This window comes from Bos taurus, chromosome 17, assembly GCF_002263795.3.
Source record: "Bos taurus isolate L1 Dominette 01449 registration number 42190680 breed Hereford chromosome 17, ARS-UCD2.0, whole genome shotgun sequence".
NCBI lineage: Eukaryota > Metazoa > Chordata > Mammalia > Artiodactyla > Bovidae > Bos > Bos taurus.
Window position 1 is genome coordinate 17,324,133 of NC_037344.1, and position 25,693 is coordinate 17,349,825.

Genomic DNA, 25,693 nt, shown 5'->3' on the forward strand with positions numbered 1-25,693 from the left:
AAGCCTTCTAGTTTATAATGCTCACTTCAGAACCATTAGCTGGAAGAGAAAACTTCCATATATTTAATCACTGTGTCTCTTGTTAAAAGAGGTTAGCCTAACCTAATCTAAAAAATGACAACCACCTTTCTCCTGGCAATCTTGGATCCTTCTCTTTGAATTCTTTGCTTTTATTTTTTAAATTAATGTATAATATCATTTTTTAAATATAGTATTCCCTTAAACATCCAGTAAGTAAACTTACTGTGGCTTGGAACAACCCTGAATATACCACACCGCACCACTATATGTATCTCAGTTACTTAGGCAACTATATCAAAACACACGCAGTTTTTGAAACAGCTTTTTATTAAACAGCAAAGCGTAACTGCAACACAATTTTAAATGTTTGAAAATTAGGTCACAAAGAGATGCAAAATGTTTGCAGTATGACTATTATATATTCATACAGCTAAAGTCATCAAATCTTACACCAATACAAACATAAGATTATTCCATGATTAGCCTAAATTTAATAACTATAAACTATATTAGTGGATTTCTTTTCCTATTTAACATTTTAATTAACTACTGATTTCCTTACCAAATGGAACCTACTAAACTAAATTTTAAAAAACGGTTAAGTAACTAAAATTCTGCAAACCAGTAGTTGGGTTTGCAGAAACTTCTGGGAGAAGTGATAAAATACTGAGAAAGCATCAATTAGTTTACATGTAAAACTCTCCCATCTTATTCATGACTCTGATACTAATCCACTCTTAATGGACTTTGCAAAATTGATCTGCTGGTACTACAAATAAACCTGAGACCAAACTCTATTCTCTTCCAGGTGTGGTTTACGTAAGGTTAGCCAAACTTAATCCATTTTTTAAAATGTTCCTTCCAAAATCCAATCTGTGCCAGAGAGAACATAAATCTGGAGTAGAAACATGTGGAGTTGGTTACAGGTACTTACGAAGTACTTTTCCCACCCTATTTCTATTTTTCCTCAAAATTTTTTATTTTAAACACACACACACAACCAGAACTCATCTTTTCAGATACCAAGTGGGTTATTTTGTGCAAAGGAAGTTTTTAATAACAAATCTTCCCCATACCATAATTCAAAGAAAAATCTTCATTTTTATAGCCTCCATTTTCAATTAATGTAAGAGAAACCTACTATCCTTACTACTACTAAACATAATAAATAAGCCCTAACTGAGAAAGTATCTTATTTTGGTTAAGTTTCAACAGTTAGAGTTCAGGCTACTCTCCTAGATGATTAGCTACTGAAATTACTTTTTACAAACGTGAAACCAATTTTTTCCCTAGGGGAAGGAAAAACAGGAAGAAAGCAAATGGAAGAGAGGCACACGATGGTAGACAGGGTAAATAAAGCTGTGCATTTAGTACATGATTTTGGTTACTTTTTCACAACACGGTAGTTACTTGCTTGTATCTCTATGCCTATAATATAAGACAATGCTAACCCTATAAATCAAAACAAACTTGATAAAACATTCATTTTCAAGTTTCATAAATATATGCATTTCTAATTATAAAGTCTCTACATTTGCACATTTTCATAGACTAACATAATACACAAACTCATGGAAGTCTTCTGTTATGCTCTTAATTTTGCCTAGATCTGACATTATCTTCATAAATACTCAGTGAAGCCACAAACAAAAGTACTGTAACTTTTGGAATCTATCCAAGTTTTAAAGAAAAAAAAAGATCAGCAGCAATTCCGTAAGACGTAAGAGATATCAATCCCTTATTTTCTTTTGCTTTTTGTGTCAGTTGTTTGAAAAACACTAGAAGCTGACATGAGGTTTTCTATATATTGTCCGAGAACTTGGTTTTCTGATTTTAGCTTCAGATTTTCTTCCTTAACTGCATCTACTCTTGCAGACAGATCTATATCAAAAATTAAAAAGTGAAATATCAATAAAGTGATGACAATGACTCCATATTCCATACTGCTTATTAAGATTTACTCTTAAATACCACAGTCCTTGAATTTTCTGTTTTTAAATTAAGACTACTTTAGAAGTTATGTAAACAAAGTAAGCTGAGTACGAATCAAGAGCCAATTCCTAAAAAGAGATTTCACATTAGGTTAAATGTTATACTTTGCAAACAGCATTTTTGTTAAGTAGTTAATTCTTAAAATGGCTATTTTTTTAAAATACTGTTTTTAAAATGTGAAGTTTGGTTCATATCTTAGCATCATAAAACTGTAATTCTTAAGTAGAAGTGTTTAAAAAAATGTAGTAGGTGAATATAACTAAATTTACATACTGGATATAGGCCGTCAGTTTCCAAGCAATTCATCATTTTGTATTTTTGCATTAGCAAGAAATTCAAAAGAGCAGGCCTTGACGATGAAGAGATACTACGTCTGTTCAGTCACTCAGCAGCTGAGTTACTCAGCGCCTTCTAGTAGACAAGCACTTTTCCAGTAGCGATAGTAACAAAAAGGCCCTGCCCTTACAGAGTTGACACTGTGGTGTGCGTGTGAGCACAGGTGCATTTAGGGGGCTCTGGAGAAAAAGCAAGAAGGATAAGGATCACAGGAAGCAAAGGGAAGTGGTCCTTCTATAGTGTAGCCAAGGACAGCTGTTCTGATTAAGGAAATTTCACCAGAGACCTAAAGGAAGTGAGGGAACAAGTCACACAGATATGCAAATGACTAAGGGTGAGTCAAACACAGGGAAACAGCAACTGCTAAGACCCTGAGGAGAAGCAAGGAGGCTGGAGTGTCTAAGGTAGGATGATTGAGTCAAGAGTGCCACAGGACTCTGAGAGGTAAAAGGGAAATAAGAGACTTCCAGAAAGGGACTTGGTTTTCATTACCCATGAGAAGGGAAGCCACTGGAGTGACATGATCTGCTCAACCTGATTTTAAAAAACCACCACCTCGTAAATTCATCCAAAACCAAAAGATATTTTGGTGGTGCAATTGACTTTATAGAAGACATTTAGAAAATGAAAAGACTCAGGTAAGTTCCCTTATAATCTCTGTGGCTAATACACTGTTTTTACTTTCATTTAAACTTTATTAAAGTGGACTTAATAATACCATTCAGGGACTTAAAAGGGGTGCTCCTATTATGTTAGACCTTAAAGAGGGAAGCACAAGAACACTATTTGACTTCCTTATTGAGACAGAACTGTGTTTTAAAAATCACCAGTCAAAGCTACAGGCAGGATAAACAAACCACTGAAGTAAACTTTGAAGTTTATACATTTTAAAACTGGGCACAGTAACAAAATTAGCAACATAAATGCTTGCAATTTCAATACCTGGATGTTAGTCAAGAAAACTGCAAAATGCAAGCTAACCTTCAAGTGTGTGTTGGAGTTCCAATACTTGATTAATAAGTCGTGTTTTTTCCTCCAGTTCCACCTGATTTTCAGCATCAACTGCTGTAATGAAAAGGTTCAGATTTACTATTATTAACTACCATTTGTGTAATACAGCACATAAAAGATCTGCAAAATGTTTTACATTTATTATCTTCCTTGACTTACACAAAAGCCCTGTAAAATAAAAGATGGATCCTACATCACAGATGACAACACCAAAGTGAAGGTAAAGTGCTTTACCAACATCTTACAGTTAAAGAATGGAAGCTGCCTTAAATTCTTTCTAGAACTAGATAGGATTATAAATAAGTACAACTGGCTAAGATCAAGCCTTCCTTCTAAATACTGCTTCTCTGCTCTTTACATTGCTTAATAAAGCAATGTGTCTGCCACAAAACATATAAAAAGGAAAACAAAGAACATACCATCCATGTCAGCATTCATCATCTTCGGTAACAAACTTCTGCGCCTTGGATACAAAATTCTTGATGAATGGTCTGCAATAAGAAAAAGAAACATAGATATCACTCAGTCCAAAAGAGATATTAAACCTCCTTTACACATAGCATTATTAAAGAATTAACTAAATACAAATGGAATAAAAATAATATTTGATAAAACTACCCCAAGTCTTCCCACGTAGCCAGCATTAGGGCTGTTCTCCCGCACATCTTTTACACATGGTTTTAATTCTCTGGTTCTCTGTACTTCAGAGAAAGTTTTAGGTAAGACATGTAGATGGGTATAGATGCACACACACACGCAGATGACCCTTCACCAAGGTTTTGAACCATGCAGGTCCACTTACACTCAGATTTTTTTCAATAAACACTATTACAGAATTACTCGACCTGCAGTTGATTCAATCTGCAGATGTGGAATTGGATATACGAAGGGTTGACTATAAAGTTGTATGTGGATTTTCAATTGTGCAGAAGGTCAGCACCCCTGATCCCCCTGTTGTTGAAGGGTCAACTGAACAAAAATGTGTGTACACACACACGTCTGCTGATACATATATCCAAATAGACTGATCACAAAAATTTTTCTCAAAAATTCTGTAAGTTATTCAATCCTTTATAGTATTTGAAGACCGTACAAATTACTCCTCTCCATTTAATCAAAGTGTCTTCATAATTGAAGAGGAAGGGTGTTAGCAGTGAAAACTTGATTCGGCCCTTGCCCAAGAGAAGAGCACTTTCATACCGCTTCAACTACTTGTCTGGGAGGGATGACAGAGCTAACAGTCAAAAGCAAAAGTAAGTGACTTTGGGACTACTCAGCAGCAACAGCCATCAACTTGGCTATTTCCCCTGTTACATAATACAGGTATCTCCAGGTTTTAAGTTTTACTTAATGCCAGTGCACTTGTATAAAAGACCTACATTAGGACCTGGTTTTGCTAAACAAAAAAAATCTGCGAGGGTTTTCGCTTTCATGAAAAAAGGCAAAAAGCAAAAAAAGCCTTCAGTGTTTGTTTAGCAACAGGGTGTTAGAAACAGCCCTCACTGTGGGCGCTCCTGCCCCGAGAACTACACTTAGCATCTCAGCATCAAGCTGCCGTAGCTCTGAACTGTGTCTGTGAGCATCTGTCCGTTCTCCCTCTTTTGTGCATCTGTTAGCAAGGTGTGTCCTAAGACAACTGCTTCATCACTTTATGCCATTTCAGCTTCGAAGAGGTAGGAATGGTCTCCTTTCAGAGAGTAGGGAGAAACCTGTATATTAAATGCTCCAAATATCTAATATTCAGTCTTTTTAAAAATACACCTGAAATAGGATTTTCATGACAGCTGAAAAGAGATAATACACAAATCAAAGCAACAGATAAACACAAAATCAATGCACTCGATTTTAAAGTCAGATCTAGTATAGGGATGGGTTATACTTCTTTTGCCTCTGTTTTCATCTAATACTAAAACCAAAAAAGTCTTCCATAAAAGCAAAGTGTTCCAGACCGATTAATGTAGTAGGTAAGGAAAAGAAGCCCGTTTCTGAAATTCTGGCCACGTATAACCCAAACAATCGAAAAATCTATGCATGGCTCATCAACAGCTTGACTTTGAAAAAATTTAATAAGGCATAAAATGGGGTGGAGGGGATTTATTAAAGAAAAAATTATTCTCAGAGAAGCACATCAAGACTGGGGAGGAAGAAGAGCACAAAATCAGGGCATGAGGACAGTGCTACAGAATGTATCACATAACCCAGGAGAGCACTACTCACAGCACAGTCCATGTAAGACTGCCCTGAGGGCTGAACAATGCAAAACCTGCCCAACTATACATAGCATCCCTGTGCAAAACAGCATTCCCCTTTAATAAAGCCGACCAGAGCACTACCAGCTGTCTCTACATGACAACAACAAAAAGACAAGTAGCCCATTTTTCTTACTGTGATGTGATCAAATAGATGGGTCTCAAAACACTACTAGTATATATTCCAAGTCTATCATGAAATTTAGAGTAATAAACAGATTTACTGTATATATGGGATCAAAAGATTTGTTGAGTCTTCATAGCAAAGTATTTCAGCCATGGATTTTATTTCCTTCAAAATAGGACCAATCCTCAAACTTTGCAATGCCTAAATTAGCACAGTAGTATGTCATAATATGCACTCGACACAAAACTGACCTTTTCAACCATAAAATTACAGGGAGGCCTGGCGTGCTGCGATTCATGGGGTCGCAAAGAGTTGGAGACAACTGAGCGACTGATCTGATCTGATAGTTACTATCATATCAATCCAATTCTATGTCAAGTGTGCTCTTAAAATAGTTCATCTTCAACTCCTGCTCGTACACATAAATCCAAATCTGACATGAAAAGAGACTCCACACCAAAGTATCTCAAGTGTGGGAACACCAAAATAAACATGAGGTGCTAAGGCTGGTCTGTTCATCGAAAATGTACCTTAGCTCTCCACAATGGATACAATTGTCTGGGATTCCTCAATTCTGACCTAAGCTGAGGTCAGATCTCATAAAACTTTTTCAAAAGTCACAGTAAATTTTGGTGCCTATCTTTACCTAACCTTGGTCAGTAGAAGAGAATCTAGAATTATTTTGATAATTAAGTCCAGGGAGCAGAAGTATGGAGAGAACGAGGGTCTAGAAACGTGGCAAATATTAGTATAGAGCCATTTTCCATACCCACACAGTCAGCTGTGACCAAAGGCTATCATCTTACCAAATACACCTCTACTTTCTTTTCTGGCACGGCCAACAGGACCATAACATCCTCTTCATAAGAAGCAATTTGCGTGAGTGCTAAGTCCCTTCAGTCGTATCTGACTCTGCAACCCTATGGACTATAGCCCACCAGGCTCCTCTGTCCACGGGATTCTCCAGGCAAGAATATGGGAGTGGAGTGCCAAGCCCTCCTCCAGGGGATCTGACCCATGGATCAAACACACATCTCTTGTGCCTTCTGCATTGGCACATGGGTTCTTTACCACTAGTGCCACCTGGTAAGCTAAAGAGGCAGTTAGCACAGTGATTAAGAGCATGGACTTAGACAGTTACTGTTGTTCAGTCACCCAGTAGTGTTACAGACTCTGTGACCCCATGGACTACAGCATGCCAGGCCTCCCTGTTCCTCACCATCTCCCCAAGTGTGCCCAAGTTCATGGCCATTGCATTGGTGATGCCATCCAGCCATCTCATCCTCTAACGCCCTCTTCTCCTTCTGCCCTATAAGTCCCTGCTGGATTTAGATTATAGTGATAGTGAAGTTGCTCAGTCGTGTCCAGCTCTTTGTGACCCCGTGGACTGTAGCCTACCAGGCTTCTCCATCCATGGTATTCTCCAGGCTAGAATACTGGGGTGGGTTACCATTTCCTTTTCCAGGGGCTCTTCCCAACCCAGGGATCGAACCCGGGTCTCCCGCATTGGAGGAAGATGCTTTAACCTCTGAGCCACCAGGGAAGCCCACATTTGGATTCAATTCCCACCTCTCCTACTTATAAGATCTGGAACCTTAGGTAAACATCTCAGTCTCAGGTTCTTCATCTGTAAAACGAGGGTAAAAACAGTATGTACCTCACAGTTTTGTTGTGAGAATTTCATGAGTTGATATATTTAATGTGAGTATTGTTGCAGTCACATTATATTTGGAGCCACCTGGGGAGCCCAATATATAATGTAACTGCAACAATACTCATTAATGTTAGCTATTGTCCTTTTCATTATAGGGGACTGGAATGCAAAAGTAGGAAGTCAAGAAATACCTGGAATAACAGGCAAATTTGGCCTTGGAGGACAGAATGAAGCAAGGCAAAGACCAACAGAGTTTTGCCAAGAGCACGCACTGGTCATAGCAAACACCCTCTTCCAACAACACAAGAGAAGACTCTATACATGGACATCACGAGATGGTCAATATCAAAATCAGACTGATTATATTCCTTTGCAGCCAAAGATGGAGAAGCTCCATATAGTCAGCAAAAACAAGACTGGGAGCTGACTGTGGCTCAGATCATGAACTCCTTATTGCCAAATTCAGACTTAAACTGAAGAAAGTATGGAAAAAGACTAGACATTCAGGTATGACCTAAATCAAATCCCTTACGATTATACAGCAGAAGTGATAAATAGATTCCAGGGATTCGATCTGATAGAGTGCCTGGAGAACTATGGACGGAGGTTCGTGATATTGTACAGGAGGCAGGGAGCAAGACCATCCCCAAGGAAAAGGAATGCAAAATGGTTGTCTAAGGAAGCCTTACAAATGGCTGTGAATAGAAGTGAAAGGCAAAGGAGAAAAGGAAAGACATATCCATTTGAATGCAGAGTTCCAAAGAACAGTAAGGAGAGATAAGAAAGCCTTCCTCAGCCATCAATGCAAAGAAGTAGAGGAAAACAATAGAATGGGAAAGTCCAGAGATCTCTTTGGAGAAGGAAATGGCAACCCACTCCAGTGTTCTTGCCTGGAGAATCCCAGGGACAGGGGAGCCTGGTGGGCTGCTGTCTATGGGGTCGCACAGAGTCAGACACGACTGAAGCGACTTAGCAGCAGCAGTAGCAGCAGAGATCTCTTCAAAAAAATGAGAGATACCAAGGGAACACTTAATGCAAAGATGGGCACAATAAAGGACAGAAATGGCAGGGACCTAACAGAAGCAGAAGATATTAAGAAGAGGTGGCAAGAATACACAGAAGACCTGTACAAAAAAGATCTTCACGACCCAGATAATCACGATAGTATGATCAATCACCTAGAGCCAGACATCCTGGAATGTGAAGTCAAGTAGGCCTTAGGAAGCATCACTATGAACAAAGATAGTGGAGGTGATGGAATTCCAGTTGAGCTATTTCAAATCCTAAAAGATGATGCTGCAAAAGTGCTGCACTGAGTATGTCAGCAAATTTGGGAAACTCAGCAGTGGCCACAGGACTGGAAAAGGTCAGTTTTCATTCCAATCCCAAAGAAAGGCAATGCCAAAGAATATTCAAACTATTGCACAATTGCACTCATCTCACACACTAGTAAAGTAATGCTCAAAATTCTCCAAGCCAGGCTTCAACAGTATGTGAACCATGAACTTCCAGATGGTCAAGCTGGATTTAGAAAAGGCAGAGGAACCAGAGATCAAATTGCCAATATCTGCTGGATCATGGAAAAAGCAAGAGAGTTCCAGAAAAACATCTACATCTGCTTTATTGACTATGCCAAAGCCTTTAACTGTGTGGACCACAACAAACTCTGGGAAATTCTTAAAGAGATGGGAATACCAGACCACCTGACCTGCCTCTTGAGAAATCCGTATGCAAGTCAGGAAGCAACAGCACTGGACAGGGAACAACAGACTGGTTCCAAATAGGGAAAGGAGTACCTCAAGGCTGTATATTGTCACCCTGCTTATTTAACTTATATGCAGAATACATCATGAGAAACCCTGGGCTGGATGAAGCACAAGCTGGAATCAAGATTGCCAGGAGAAATATCAATAACCTCAGATATGCAGATGACACCACTCTTATGACAGAAAGTGAAGAACTAAAGAGCCTCTTGATGAAAGTGAAAGAGGAGACTGAAAAAGTTGGCTTAAAACTCAACATTCAGAAAACTAAGATCATGGCATCCAGTTCTATCACTTCATGGCAAATAGATGGGGAAACAGTGACAGACTTTATTTTGGCTCCAAAAATCATTGCAGATGGTGACTGCAGCCATGAAATTAAAGGATGCTTGCTTCTTGGAAGAAAAGTTATGACCAACCTAGACAGCTATTAAAAGCAGAGACATTGCCAACAAAGGTTCGTCTAGTCAAAGCTATGGTTTTTCCAGTGGTCATGTATGGATGTGAGAGTTGGACTATAAACAAAGTGAAAAGTCAAAGTGAAGTCACTCAGTCGTGTCCGACTCTTTGCGACCCCGTGGACTGCAGCCTATCAGGCTCCTCCGTGCATGGGATTTTCCAGGCAAGAGTGCTGGAGTGGATTGCCATTTCCTTCTCCAGGGGATCTTCCCAACCCAGGAGTCGAACCTGGGTCTCCCACATTGCAGGCAGACGCTAAAGCTGAGCGCCAAAGAATTGATGCTTTTGAACTGTGGTGTTGAAGAAGACTCTTGAGAGTCCCTTGGACTGCAAGGAGATCCAACCAGTCCATCCTAAAGGAAATCAGTCCTGAATGTTCATTGGAAGGACTGATGCTGAAGCTGAAACTCCAATACTTGGCCACTTGATGTGAAGAACTGACTCATTTGAAAAGACCCTGATGTTGGGAAAGATTGAAGGCAGGAGGAGAAGGGGACGACAGAGGATGAGACAGTTGGATGGCATCACCGACTTGATGGACATGAGTTTGAGCAAGCTCTGGGAGCTGGGGATGGGACAGGGAGGCCTGACGTGCTGCAGTCCATGGGGTCACAAAGAGTCGGACGCGACTGAGCGACTGAACTGAACTGTATCGTCTCTGCCTTTTAGCTCTAATACAAGTCACAAAAAGAATTTTAGAAAAAAAATCTACAATCTAAATCTGATTTTCACAAATAAGCCAGGGCCAAGATGATAATGGCGTACCCACGATCATAGTAGTAGTTACACAGAGCCAAGGCTACATATAGTCAACGTCCCAGTCTAGTTTTTCCCACATCACCACTGGTATGCTCACATCTGAGACCTGAGCTTTTGAGACTTTTCTCTGATATCCACAACCACTCACTTTTCTACATCTAAAACTGATTGTCATCATCTATGATCCATTTATTAATGAACTAGTAAGACTACGAAATGGAGAAGGCAGTGGCAACCCACTCCAGTACTCTTGCCTGGAAAATCCCATGGACGGAGGAGCCTGGTGGGCTGCAGTCCATGGGGTCGCTAAGAGTCAGACACGACTGAGCGACTTCACTTTCACTTTTCACTTTCATGCATTGGAGAAGGAAATGGCAACCTACTCCAGTATTCTTGCCTGGAGAATCCCAGGGACGGGGGAGCCTAGTGGGCTGCCGTCTACGGGGTCGCACAAAGTCGAACACGACTGAAGTAACTTAGCAGCAGCAGCAGCAAGACTACTAAAAGTCACTGTGCTTTAATATACTAAATGTTTTACACATATTATTAGTTCATCAAATCAACAGGACATGGCAATTTATAAATGTGGACACAATCTCAGAAAGGCTACGTATTTTTCTTAGATTTTACAGCCAAAGTCTGTATCAAGAATTTGAACTCAGATCTAACTATAAAATCCCTGTATTACACAACAGAAGGCACTTTAACATGGCCTTAATCTAAATTTGCAAAACATTTTACAACCCTTAATGTCAAATTTTCTTGCTATTTCTGCTATCTAAAAACCTAAATGTAAGTTCCATACCCTTCAAGTTGCATCGACTATCAAAGTTTTTTCAGGTACCTTCAAATTCTGACTTGTTCTGGTTAAATAAATCCAATTTTAAATTCTTCAAAATTAAGGGATTGATTGCCCAAACAAGGATTTGCTCATAAACGGGATCCCCAGAGTGGCTAGCTATGCTGGCTTTAATCAATGAATGAGTACAGGCACAGAATATAGAAGCATAGCTTTATCTCAGGTACAGATTCAGCGTTGGAAACACAGCATCTGTCCTTAATATTATTACGTCATAGTACCAGAATCGATACATTAAACAACAAAACCCTGTCTTTCAGGGATGTCCCTTGTTTCTCCTCCAATCCTAACTCCCCTAGATGTGTCCATGAAGACCTTGAGAAAGATGGTCATTGAGAAACTAAACCGAGAGCTACTTTCAGAGCCTAACAAGATGCCGCCAATCCTGGTTTTACCGCTCTCTTGCCTCCCTCCCCGCCTGGGCGTCCTTTCCCCCCATCTCCGAGTTCTCAGCAGGTCCAGGCGAGCCAGGTCCCATCCCACCCGAACACTCCCTCCCACAGTCCCATTTCAGGGCTGGACAGAGTCCTTAGACTCCGGAGCGGCGGGGACAAGGCGACAGCAAGCCCGCGCGAAGGACCGCCGGCGACCCTCCACAAAGGAACCTCTGGGCCCAGTACTGAGAGGATGAGAAAGAGAGGTTGCGCAGGAGTTCTCCGGGGAGCCAGGCCTCAGCCGCCCATCAAATGCCTAGGCGCTCTTCCCCGGTCCCCGATGCGCCGGCCAGCGTCCAGCCCACCCCGCCCTCCAGGCCCTCAGCAGTATAGAGGCCGCAATTCCAGCCGCCGAAGCCGGGCCCTTCGAGGTCCACGACAACCCTCACCTGCCTTCTGAGGCGCCGGCAGGGGGAGGGCTCGGTAAGACGCCTCAGGCCTGAACACTTGGACCAACTGGCACCGGCAGCCCCACCCTTTCCGCCCACAGAGCGTGCGCCGAGCCAGGAGTCCCGCCCCTGCCTGCCCTGTTGCCAGCCAATCACCACTCAAGAAAACACGCCTGCGCATTAGCTTCCCGACGCCCCAATCGTCCTATCCCAAAGCCTCAGATCCACCTTTTGCCATAACAAAAGGACAGGACAGTGGTATCCAATCAGAGTTGAGATCGTTGTAGGCGGGTCCGGGAAGAGCAACAGCCAATGACAGTACATTAGCTAAGGTAAGCGTGTGAAAGCCTGTCCGATAGAGGTAGCTTCTCAAGTCTCAGCAGGTCCCTGAAAATGGGGTCAAGAAATCTGTGGTAAATTCTGACAGCTGTCAGGAATGAGGTCGGTAAAACTGAACTCTGCGCCAGAGAGAGAAATCCTTCAAATTTAAGACAAGGGCATGTCTGGACATAATAGCAGAGAAAGTACGGTGGTTTTCAATTCTAAAAGCAGACTTTGCCATATTTTTAATTTTCCAAATCTGAAAGCTCTTTAAGTGTAACTCTAATGGATAAGTCATCTTCGTATCTTCCCCCATTTAAAATCCATTAGTGCGCCCGACCACTTAATAATATTTTAGAATTGAGAAAATACCTTAATACTACTTTGGTATAGAGCACTTTTGCTCACTTTATAATATTTGATCCTCCCAGCAACCCACAGAAAGAAGCTTAAGAGTAAACTAATGTCCTGCTCAAGGTCATAGACAAAGTATGAAATGCTGTGTGCGAGCCTTTGGGATATAATGTTACCGACTTGATACCAATCACACATACCCAGCACCTGACACAAAGCAGCATCCTGTTTTGTCGTTATTGTTTTTCCAATTCAAATGTGTTTATTGTTTAATTTTTTATTTTTCTTAAGTTATGAATGAAAGTATGATAACACATTTACAGGATACTGGGAAAATACAGAACAAAGTAATATATAGTTCCACTATATATTGCAATGATTTTTTAAGTAGATGAATTAAAATTTTTGGTTGGAGTTTCAATATCAAACTCTCAAAAGTTAACAATGAATAGACAGAAAAATAGAAGGATATAGTAGGCCTGAGAAGCACTATGAACCAATTAAACATAATGATTTATACAATTTTCACACAACAGTAGGATACAAATTCTGTTTGAGTTCCCATAGACTAAAAACCATATCCTGCTTGTTTTTAACATTTGTTATTGTTTCGGCGTTGACACTTTCTCCTGAGTTGTAGAGGTGAGCCTTACATCTACTTGGTTTCTTAACTTTTTACTTCTAGCACAGTTTGCTGACCTTGAGCCTTATTTCCTTTAAGGAATATATTAAAAAAATTTTCCATTCAGTGTTGGAGAACTATACCTTCCACTGGAACTAAGATGGACACCATGAGGAAAATTTACTAGACTTCAGTGCAGGAACTAAGTAAATGGGAAATAAGAAAGGTTCAACGTAAGTCTAATAGTGTCAAAATGAGAGGCTAGAGAGGATGGGTGTGGGCAGCATTCAAAGAATAATAACTAAGAATTTTTCCGGGTTATGGAGTAGTTGAGTTAGATTCAAGAACACTTATTCTTGAGCAGGAATTCCATACCTGGATACATTATGGTGAAACTGCAGAACACCGAAGACTATGAGAACTATTAAAAGCAGATTTTTACCCCCCTAGATGAACAGGTTTGGGGGGTGTTTTTTCTTTTGGTTTTAAATAGGGTAAAACATACATAAAAGATTTACCATGTAAATAACTGTTTTAAAGTGTACAGTTCAGTAGTGCTAAGTATATTCTCATTGTGCAACCAATTCCCAGAACTTTGTTCATCTTTCAAAACTGAGACTCTGTGCCCATTAAACAACAACTCCCCACTTCACCTCTACTGCTAGCCCCTAGCATCACTCTTTCTGTCTCTATCAATTGACTATTTTAGGCACCTTATTTAAGTGGAATCATACAGTATTTGTCTTTTGTGACTAACCTATTTTGCTTAGCATAACATCCTCAAAGTTTATCCATGTTGTATTAGAATTTCTTCTTTAAGGTTGAATATTAGTTCACTGTATGTGTATACCACATTTTATCCATTCATCCTTCAGTGGACACTTGAGTTGTTTATAACTTTTAGCTATTATGAATGCTGCTTTGAATGCAATATATGCAAATATCTCTTTGATACTCTACTTTCAGTTCTCTTGAGTATATAACAAGTGGACTTGCTAGATCATATTGAAATTCTATTTTAAAAGCAACTTTTTAAAGTGCAGTATTAACACAAGGACAGACATAAAGAAAGTTAGAAAGGCAAGTGCCTGTAGCTGGAAGTTGGTATCCAATAAAGGTGTTTGGTAAGGAAGAAATGTTAGTGAAGTTGTGGGAAAAACTATTGTTTCCTCTTCTTCATAGTAAAATTGGCACAATAACTTTGTTAATATCCTATAGAAAAGACAGATTATGGTGGTTTTAGTTAAACTGGCTATTCATATAAAAATATGAGGTTAGATCCTGATTTCACACCACAAATAAAATTGAATTACAAATGAAATAAATATGCAGTGTGAAGTAAATATGTATTCTGAACTTTTAGGAAAAAACAGGTATCTTTATGACATCACTGTAAGGAGGAATTTGTTAAACCAGACAAAACAGTACCATTCGTTAGGAAAGATTTTAAATTTTGATTGTTTTATACACAGACAAGAAGACATTTTAAATAAAGTTAAAAACAAGCCACAGACTGAAAGAATAAAGTTCTGAAAATATAAAGAATCTCAACAAAGATAAAAAATATATTCAAATAACATAAACAGGCAACTCACAGAAGAGGAAAACTTAGTGGTCAGAAAGATTTTTTTTTTTAATGTTTACCTTCACTAGTACCAGGGAGATTGATATTAAAACAAGATAAAGGGATCAGTGGATCAGTTCATTAAAAAGATACAAATCCTAACAGCTACAAAATGGTACTGAAGGAAAAACGGATAGAACTGAAATAAGAAACTAGCCCACAACAGTAGTTGGAAAGTTCATGGCTTCACTCTCTGTAATTTGTAAAACAAATGTACAGAAAATCTATAAGGATACAGATCCAGGTCTGAAGCTTACCTTCACATTAGAGTCACGTGGAAATCTCCTAATGACTTCAAAGAGCAAGAGTTATCAAATGATACATCCCACCCTTATTAAAATTTTAGTCTTTAAGGTGGGATACTGGCATTAATACTTTTGGAATTTACAAAGGTGGTTTCAACAGAGTGGGATCTATTGATATAGAAGACCTGAATGAAAATTCTATCAATATATTTAACCTATTTGACATTTCTAGAACATTCCACCCAATAACTAGGACACATGTCTTCTTTTTAAGTGCACATGGAATATTCACCAAAATGGACCATAAAACAACCTCAACAAAGTTTAAATGATTAAAGTCATGACAAAATATTTTCTCTGCCCCCAAAGAAATTAAACTAGAAATCAATAACAAAAAGATATTTTTAAAAAACCCAAGTAATTGGAAATTAAACTACATGCTTCTAAACAAAATGTGAGTCACAAGAGAAGTCACAAGAGAAATTAGAAAATATTTTTAATTAAAATGTAAACATGTCAAATTTATGAGATGCAATGAAAGCAGTGCTTTGTGATATTTCCTTACCATTAAATGCTTATATGAGAAAACAAGGGAGGTCTCAAAATAAGAATCTAAGTGTTCACTTGAAAAAATTAGGAAAAGAAGGACAAATTAAACTCAAAACAAGCAGTTGGAAAGAATATAGAGTAAAAACTAATCATGTTGAAAAACTTTAAAACAGTAGGAAAAAACCAATGAAATCAAAAGATGGTTCTTTTAAAGGAACAGTAAAATTAAAAGCTCTAGGCAAATTTATCTAGGAAGAAAGAGAAGACACTATAAATTACAGATATCAAGAATAAAAGAGGGGGCATCATTATAGATTCTATAGACATTAAAAGGCTAATGAGAGACTATTAATAACAACCTATGCCAATAAGTTTGATAATTTAGATAAAATGGACAAATCCCTGAAAGAAAAAAAAATTAAAGCTCACTCAACAAGAACAGATGATGTGAATAGTTCTCTGTCCATATTTTAAAATTTATCTGTATTTTGAAGTGTCATTACCAGATTAATCTTCCCACAAAAGATACTATATATTCAAATGATGTCACTGGTAAATTCTTCTAATTATTGTCAGAATTTTATCAGTTCGCCATAAACTCTTCCAGAAAATAAAATAGGACAGAACACTTCCCAACACATTTTATAAGAACAGCATTACTCTGATACCAAAAGTAGATGAAGACATTAAAAAATATAAAACTGAACATAGACGTGGAGTCCTCAACAAATGACTAGGAAATCAAATCCATCAGTTGTCCCTAGACAGGGAGCCTGGGCAATTGTGATGCTGGCCCCATGAGTTTCATTTCTCTCAGTAATCATGTTCTAAAGCTGATTCTAAAATTCATATGGAAATACAAAGAATCTACAATGGCCAAAACAGTTCTGTAAGAACAAAGTTAGAGGACTTATGCTACCTTATTTCAAGCTTTATTATAAAGCTAAAGCAATAAAATAAATGGAGTGTTGCTATGGAGATAGACACATAGATAAATGAAACAATAGCATCTAAGGATAAACCTATACATATTATATATGGTCAGTTGATTTTCACTATGATACCAAGATAATTCCCTGAGAAAGGATAGTTCTTTTTTCAACAAATGGTGCCCCCCAAAAAACAGATATCAGTATAGGAAGATAAAGAATCTCAACCCCTACTTACATCATACACAAAACTGTAAATTCAAAATGGATCATAGACAGAAACATAGAGATATACAACTTCTAGAAGAAGACAGAGAAGAAAATCTTTGTCTCCTAGGTGTTAGCAAATTTTTTGAGAAAGGTCACAAAAACAATAATAAAAGAGAAAAGATTAATTGAACTTTATAAGAATTAAAACTCCATGTTCTTTGAAAGATATCATTTAGAAAATGAAAAGATAATCACAATACATTATCTAACAAAGGTCTTGAATTTGGAATTTCTAACAACCTTGTAAATCAATAATAGAAAAACTCCCAATGAAATAATGGAATACTTGCATGTGTGTGTTAGTTGCTCAGTTGTGTTTGGCTCTTTGCAACCCCATGGACTGTAGCCCACCAGGCTCCTTTGTCCATGGAATTCTCTAGGCAAGAATACAGGAATGGGTTTCCATTCCCTTCTCCAGGGGATCTTCCCAACCCAGGGATCAAACCTGGGTCTCTTGCATTGCAAGAAGATTCTTTACCGTCTGAGTCACCTGGGAAGCTGTATTGCAGGCAGATTCTTTACTACTGAGCCACTAGGGTAGCCCAGTGGAATACTAGTCAACAATAAAAAGGAACAAACTGTTAATATGGATGAACCTGAACTATACTGTGCTGAGTGAAAATAGCCTGATGGAAAATGTATAGACTGCATGATTTTGTTACTATAGAGTTCTAGAAGAGACAAAACTTATCTACTGTGTAGAAATCAGATCAGTGGTTGCCTCGGATTGATAATGGGTAGAGGGTTGACTGAGAAGGGGTTGGTGGGAGCTTTCTGCTGTAATGGAAATGTTCTATAATATCTTGATTGGGGTGGTGGTTACACAGTGTATACAATTCCCAAAAGGTATCTTCTGTAATTTAAAATGTATATATTTGATTATATATTACTTTTCCTCACCAAAGCTGATTTCTGTCTTTAATGAGAATACTAGCCAGGTTTCTTTAAGGTTTGCAGTATGCTTGGTATGCTACATGTGCTATTTTACTCAGTCCTCAATCCAGTGATCTAGGGATTATCAACCCCATTTTATAGATGAGGAAATCAAGGCTCAAAGAGTGTCTTGTCCAATATCACACAGCTAGTAATAGACTGAATTAAAACCTATCTTTTTACCTGGAAAATGAGTATCATAATATGTACTCTATTGAATTATTAAGATTGCTAGAACTAAGTAAAAATAAAGCACTGCCAAGACTTTCCAGATTGAAGTGACATTGGAACCACAGCCCAAAGAATGTGGTTTGGAACTTACATCTTCAACCTAACCAGCTGAAATTCCTACCAAAACAAAAATATCAGTATTCTCCTTGGTACTTAGACAAGACCCAGGGGCTCATAATGTTATAGACAAAATGTCCAGGATCCAATCTGCAGTTATTCAGCTTATTAAGAACCATGAAAATCTCACTTTGTGTGAAAATAACACAGCAACTCTGAGATGGCACAAATGTCGAAGTTGTCTTGAAAAGATTTTAAGCAGCTATTTAAAAATACTTGAACAAGCAATTATGAAAACTCCTGAAACAAAAGTTATAATCTAAAGTATAAACAACATAATAAAAGCTATAAAGAAGACCCAAATGGAAACTGTATAACTGAAAAATAAAATAACCGAAATGTAAAACTGTCTCCAAAGATCCAGTGGCAGGATGGAGATGAAAGAGAGAAGAATGAACTGGAGGGTACCTCAGTAGAAATTATCCGGCCTTCAAACAGGGAGAAAAATGGTTGAAGAAAAAATAACAAACTCAGAACACAAGGATGACAAAAAAGACCTGGCATTTGTGTCATCAGAATCATAGAAGGAAAGGAAAAAGAGTGTGGGGCTAAAAAATATCTGAAGACATACTGGCTTTCGTTCGGCAAAAGACAGTTTCCCAGGGGGAGGGGATGATTAGGAAAATAATGTCAGTAAGGCTTTGGGGGTGGGGCACAGTGAAAAAGACTGTTGAGAAACACTGATCTTGTCACTGGGCACCAATATCATTAACAATACATAGAGAACCTGGCAGATAGCATTTACTTCCTTGGTGTAAGAAGACTGCACTACCAATGAAATAGTCTTGCAAAAAAAAATTTTTTTTTAATGCAGCCTGACCTGATCAAGCCCATAAACTAGCATTTAACAGGAAATACAGAGAACAGAGAAATGTGTTAAATCTACTGTCTGGATAAACATCAAAATCTGATAATGGAACAAAACAGCAACAAGTCAAGAACAAATAACATGAAAAAAAAAAGTCCTTTTGTTTAGCAAATAAATTGCATTGGAAGAAAAAAGAATGGAAAGACTTGTAGATAAGAAGACACTTAAACTACCTTTTTTTTTTTTTTAGAATTTGATCATTTTTAAACTACCTTTTAAAAAACAGACCAAAAAAAAAAGCCCCTATGGTTTATTTTGGATACACCCTTGGAAGATAAAACTATTTTTAAAATGAAGGAAAATGATTACTAATAAGTAGGATATGGTAATTCTAGAACATTCACCTTTTTTAAAATTTCAGTATCAAGCATGTATCTTGCTAGAGAATTTGAACTTAGAGGAAATCTTTAGACAAATTATCTGAAGAAGATAGCGTACAAAAAGGTAACCATAATGTCACAAGCAACATGTCATTCACAAAAGACTGCAAACTGGCTAAAACAATGTTGCTGATAACTAAGATGTGTCCTTGAAAGAACAGGAAAAAAATCTTGAAATGGCAAAAAGTGACCAAAAGGTACAGTACCTCCAAGTGAATATAAAAAGGGTATAGAAACCTTGGCAAAATTTATATGAAGTGAACTTTTGTTATATTGTTTCATTTGCATTACATTTTTCAGTTAAAAAATCGTTTAAAAATAGCCACAAAATTCCCTTCTGAATGAGGAAAACATTCAATAGGGACCACTGAAATTGCATAGAAATAACTGATCATAAGATGACCATTCATGTGATCTGGAATCATAATCTGCATATATTATAAACTATATAAATAAAAGCATAAATTAAAATATTCTTCATAGAGAATGGGGAACTCCCAAATTGGAAACTATCATTTATCATTACAAGGCAAAGTATTGTGTGAGGAGAAATGATAAATAATAAAATAGAAAAACTTCCAAGTTCATTTTGATGTCCTGGTCTGACATACTCTCATCAAGCTCATAAAAACTCTGAACTTGTTTTTAGTAATTAGAGGGTTCTAAACATACTGTGGATATTTTAAAGTGAAATATGCTAAATGGAACATTTTGATAACTTTCAAGTGTAACCAGGTGTGTTCCTCATACTTTACACTAATTAATTTGCAAAATGCGTTTGATCTCATTCCTAAAAAAGAACTCACATTTTCCTTTTTACTTATTTTTTTCCCCTTGAAAGGTTATTGAATTCATTGGAGAATGAGTGTTGTCCTCAATTTGGTGAGTAAAGAATATATTCTGCTTGTTGAAACTTGATTTCAAGACTAGACTTAATAGTATGCTATAGTGGTGTTTGGTAAATTGTTTTCATATACTTTTCTGAAGATTATAATTTCCTAATAATAACCAATAGTTGGCTAATTTGAAGAGAATCATTTCATTCATTTGTTCAATAGCAAAAAATGTGTGTTTTTAGTGTTTCTCAAATGAAGGTTCAGAATTTTAGGGTCTCCATGGAATCAAGATTTGAACTTATCAACAAAAATGAAAATGACCCAGAGGGATGGTACGGGGAGGGAGGAGAGAGGGGTTCAGCATGGGGAGCACGTGTACACCCGTGGCAGATTCATGTTGATGTATGGCAAAACCAATACAATATTGTAAAGTAATTAACCTCTAATTAAAATAAATAAATTTATATTTAAAAAATGAAAATAGTAAGGAATGAGTCTATGCAGTTTTGATGCTTATTTTTCTCTAGACTGTTTAATCAGTGTTTCCCAAAGATTGTTGCTTATAGCTCTGGTTGAAAACAATGAGCTTTTTAAATAGTTTTGTATTTTGTTGGGGCTTCCCAGGTGTTGCAGTGGTTAAGAATCTGTCTGTCAATGCAGGACGTGGTTTTGTGAGTTGGGAAGATCCTCTTGAGAAGGAAATGGCAATCCACGTTAGTATTCTTGCTTGAAAAATCCTATGGACAGAGGAGCTTGGTGGGCTATAATCCAAGGGGTTGCAAAGAGTCAGACATGATTGAGCGACTGAACACACACACACACACACACACACATTTTGTAATAATAGAAAAATATGAATAACACAATCCTCAGTTTGCAGATATTGTTTTGAACAAAGCTAAGTTTGAAAGTGATGTTAATTGAATGGTTAGATTCAGTTCAGTTCAGTTCAGTTCAGGTCAGTCGCTAAGTCATGTCTGACTCTTTGCGACCCCATGAATCGCAGCACGCCAGGCCTCCCTGTCGATCACCAACTCCCGGAGTTCACCCAAACTCATGTCCATCGAGTCAGTGATGCCATCCAGCCATCTCATCCTCTGTCGTCCCCTTCTCCTCCTGCCCCCAATCCCTCCCAGCATCAGAGTCTTTTCCAATGAGTCAGCTCTTCGCATGAGATGGCCAAAGTATTGGAGTTTCAGCCTCAGCATCAATCCTTCCAATGAACACCCAGGACTGGTCTCTTTTAGGATGGACTGGTTGGATCTCCTTGCAGTCCAACAGACTCTCAAGAGTCTTTTCCAACACCACAGTTCAAAAGAAAGCGCTCAGCTTTCTTCACAGTCCAACTCTCACATTCATACATGACCACTGGAAAAACCATAGCCTTGACCAGACGGACCTTTGTTGGCAAAGTAATATCTCTGCTTTTGAATATGCTATCTAGGTTGGTCATAACTTTCCTTCCAAGGAGTAAGCGTCTTTTAATTTCATGGCTGCAGTCACCATCTGCAGTGATTTTGGAGCCCCAAAAAATAAAGTCTGACACTGTTTCCACTGTTTCCCCATCTATTTCCCATGAAGTGATGGGACCGGATGCCATGATCTTAGTTTTCTGAATGTTGAGCTTTAAGCTTTGCCACTCTCCTCATTCAAAATTTCATCAAGAGGCTTTTTAGTTCCTCTTCACTTTCTGCCATAAGGGTGGTGTCATCTGCATATCTGAGGTAATTGATATTTCTCCCGGCAATCTTAACATGGCAAAAATTGCAACATTGGTATGCAAATGACTGGTTTGGAACATCAGGTCTATCAACAGGGCAACAAGCACTGGTTTGAAGAAGAGAAAACCCGGATTCAAATCTGACTCAAGCTGTATGTGTTCATTCAATTCTTCATATAGTCACTAGTTTAAAAGTTTGATGTTCATTAGCACTAGATGCTGTAGTTGTTGTGTAGTTGCTCAGCCGTTTCTGACTCTTTTGTGACCCCACGGACTGTAGCTTGCCAGGCTCCTCTGTCCATGGGATTTTCCAGGCAAGAATACTGGAATCAGTTACCATTTTTTTCTTCAAGGGATATTCCCGACCCAGGAATCGAACCCGAGTCTCCTGCATTAGCAGATGAATTCTTCACCGCTGAGCCATCTGGGAAGCCCAGATGCTGTAAAGTATCCAAATATTTGAAATTGACCGTAAGGCTATAGGTCACTTTACCATACACCTCTGCTTCCTCAGATAAGAGACTGAGATAAAGTTAATTCTGCTTCTCTAGTATTGTATAAACTAACGTTGAGGAATTTTTCAAGTAACCCTTTTAGCAGTTGGTTCCCCATGTCTAAGAGTCAGCTTTTGATGCTTCGGTTGTGTCTGACAGTCCATTCCTTAGCTCCGTGCTGCCATAAGATCTGAAAGCTTTCCTGGGCTAGTTATCTTTGAGCCACTCCATTTGAGCTTTTATGATTCGGGGTTTCTGTGATTCTCTACACATGAATCTACCATTATCAATCATTTCATAGCTGAGTACCTATTCCACTTAATTTTTATAAAACCAAGACTAATCATCAGGCTCTTGGAGCATAAAAGGGATTCAGTTTAATAAGACAGAGTGATTCTTTGAAGGGCAGAGGAGTCAGGGTGGCAAGGAAATTAACATTTTATAAAAGAAAGCATGTGAGTTGCTAGCAAGGCTCTAAAATGCTGGGCTGCTGATAGGTTTTCTTACTTTAGATACACAGACATAATCCTTATAGTTTTCTGTTTCCCTGGAAATCATTTACACTAAATAATCCACTTGGGAGAGTTCCTCTCCCAGACTGTGTCAGGAACTGGGATTCTACACAATTTACAAGCTTAGCTCGCTTTGATTTCGTGAAGGCTGGGAGAAGATGCGAGATGTGTATGTCCAAGTCCAAGGACTGTTCCTCATGGCTCACAGCACGTGAGCTTCATGCTGATTTGCTTCCACTTCCCATCCCCGCCCCCAGCACCGCCCCCCTCCCACCCCCAGCCCAGACTGGCACCTGCACACACAGAGGGCTGTTATGTGGGAGGAATGCTTAGCTCACAGAAGTTCTTGCTTTTAAGGCAAGTGGAAGCAAGCTCACTCTTCAGTCTTTATGAAGGCATGACCTTGTCACTTAGAGTTGTTCTCTGCAACCACACCTTCTGAAACAGCCTGGGTAATGGCCAGGCAGGGCCGTGTGCTCTTGGCAGACCATCAAGAATGGGCAGTGACACTCAGGCCCCATGGCAGACTGCCTCAAACCTCTAACCTCTTTAGTGCATGACAAATTCCTAATTTCCTTCCTCCTTCTTTATACAGTTATTTCGAGGGAAACAAACGGGACAGAGAGGACCAAATGTCTCATAAGACAATGGTGTGATGCCTATCAGTCAAAAAGGAAGCAAACTACACTAGCTGGCATTGAAGAAACGTGAATAGACGACAATGGCATAGTCATAGTAAACACGTTTTTAAATACATCATTATATTTTGTAGCTCCTCCCACCCTCTCTTTTTTGCTATGTCATCAAACTTTGCAACAATCAGAAAGCAGAACAACCCTGTCTGTAGTTTGTTTTGAAAACAAATGGTTAAAATTATTAATTGCCAGGGTAATTAGTAACACTTATCACAGCAAAAGCAGATTAAGGGTTCCTCAACTTGAAGCAGAGATTTGGCCGACCCCCTTTCTTTTTCTTCTCTAATGAGGGAAGAAAACAAGAGAATGACTTGCTGCTAAGGGACAGGCGCTTTGCCCGTCCTCCTCAGATATGGCCTTAAAGCTGTAGAAGAAATAACTCCTCAAGTTATCGAAAGAGCTGAATAACTTGACAGAACCCCAAAATTCCTTTCTACTCATCCTTAATGGTAGAATTGTGAGTTCTGGAATCTGAAGTAGGTTTTTTGTGTGTACTACATGAAGCAAGGTTATGAGAAAATAGGATGTAAATTTCATTTGGGGAGAAAATTGATACGCCCTTCAAAGGCATCTTGGAGTTCTTCTCACAGGAGTTTCTTCAGAGGCAAGTGCTATGGATCTTTCTGTTTCAGGGCGTTCATTTCACTTAGGGCATTGTTTCTCTCACTTAAAGAGTTTTATTTCAAAATAAGTTTTCATATGTTTTCTAACAAGCATCACTGGTCACAATCCAGCTCAGCATTTTAACATTTCTGGCACGTGTCTCTGCGGTTTAGTTTTGGATTTTATGTAAAAGGTACATAATCTACTCTTAACGTCACCTCAGCAAAATGTCATCAACTTTAAAAAGCCACTGACTTGGCCGTGCTGTAAGTGACCACCTGCAGACATGGGAATTCAAGTGCTTGGTGGCCTGTGGGTACCAAGAGTATCTGAACAGAAAGCCTTCTATACCTGATTCCTTAAATTCCTTGAGGAAGAACCAGCTGATTTTCTTAATTCACATAACCCAATTGCCAGCACAGTGCCTCATACATGTCTGTAAATATTGGTTGAATAAGCAAATGAATGAACCTTCTGTTCTGGGTCCTTCCTTTTTCTATCTCATGAAAAGCAGATGTGTCTGTGCTGCGATAGACGATGACATAGTATTTCCACAGTGTCTTTTCACTTCAGAGCTCACATGACTTTCTACCAAATTACCTCACTGCCTCTTAACACATCCCAGTGGGAAGGGAAAAAAGCCAGTCATTTTCTTTATGGTCCAAGTCGTGGCTCTTCACACTTACAGAACATTAGGCACATATGAACCATCACCTATAGCGACAACTGGGGTCACCTTATCATAACTTATGTCTCTGGCAGCTGTCGGGAGATCAGAATACACTAAAAGACAACATGACCAACATTTGGGGCCATAGAGAGGGAAATGTTAGTGACTTGATGCCATTTATTCTCTTTGAGATGGTACACTGGTGACCTCTAGTGGTAAAATTGATTCAAGATCAGTTCTATTTCACCACAAAAAATGTTTATTTCAATCCTCCTGTTCTCCTCTCATTTAGTAGCATTTTCTACTTGTAGGATGACCTTAGATATGCACAATGATTTATGTGTAGCTGCTCATAGCCAAACATTATTTTTTCATTTCATAAACTCAACTTTTGAGCTGGAAGAGTTCTCAGAAGAAGTTGCCTGTTTTATTTCATTATCTGTGGAAAATGAAACCTAGAAAAATAAAATGACTTGCCTGAAGTCTCCCCTCAGGGGTGGATCTAAAAGTCTACTTAGTCTAAGGCTCTTTCCAGACTTCAGAGGACTGCAGCCCAGCTGACATCCTCCTGCAGCAGCCTCAGGGGTTTTCAAGGGCAAACTGCCCACCCAACCCCCTGCCCCCTGAATCTCTCAGTCACAAAATAGTGAACAAACAAAATGACTGT

At 38.6% G+C, this 25,693-nt stretch overlaps 1 protein-coding gene and 1 long non-coding RNA gene across 7 annotated transcripts in view; one reads left to right on the forward strand and one right to left on the reverse strand.

Annotated features, from left to right (window-relative positions):
* Positions 1-330: 330 nt before the first annotated feature.
* Positions 331-25,693, reverse strand: part of SCOC (short coiled-coil protein) — a 39,445-nt gene continuing 14,082 nt past the window's right edge. Inside the window, exons 1-4 of one of the 5 annotated variants that reach the window (XM_024977041.2) lie at positions 12,054-12,249; positions 3,780-3,851; positions 3,331-3,411; positions 331-1,902 (exon numbers count right to left, since the gene is read on the reverse strand). In XM_024977041.2, the coding sequence (XP_024832809.1) occupies positions 1,760-1,902; positions 3,331-3,411; positions 3,780-3,851; positions 12,054-12,234 (477 nt within the window). In that variant the 5' untranslated portion in view covers positions 12,235-12,249 and the 3' untranslated portion in view covers positions 331-1,759. Of the gene's footprint in view, positions 1,903-3,330; positions 3,415-3,779; positions 3,852-12,053; positions 12,250-25,693 lie in introns of those variants that run through there. The other 4 variants (NM_001191427.1, XM_059875891.1, XM_024977042.2 and 1 more) reach the window with 4 other exon arrangements.
* Positions 12,307-25,693, forward strand: part of LOC107133280 (uncharacterized) — a 136,560-nt gene continuing 123,173 nt past the window's right edge. Inside the window, exons 1-2 of one of the 2 annotated variants that reach the window (XR_003029988.2) lie at positions 12,307-12,385; positions 20,338-20,378. This is a non-coding gene — a long non-coding RNA (uncharacterized lncRNA). The other variant, XR_009491006.1, reaches the window with a different exon arrangement.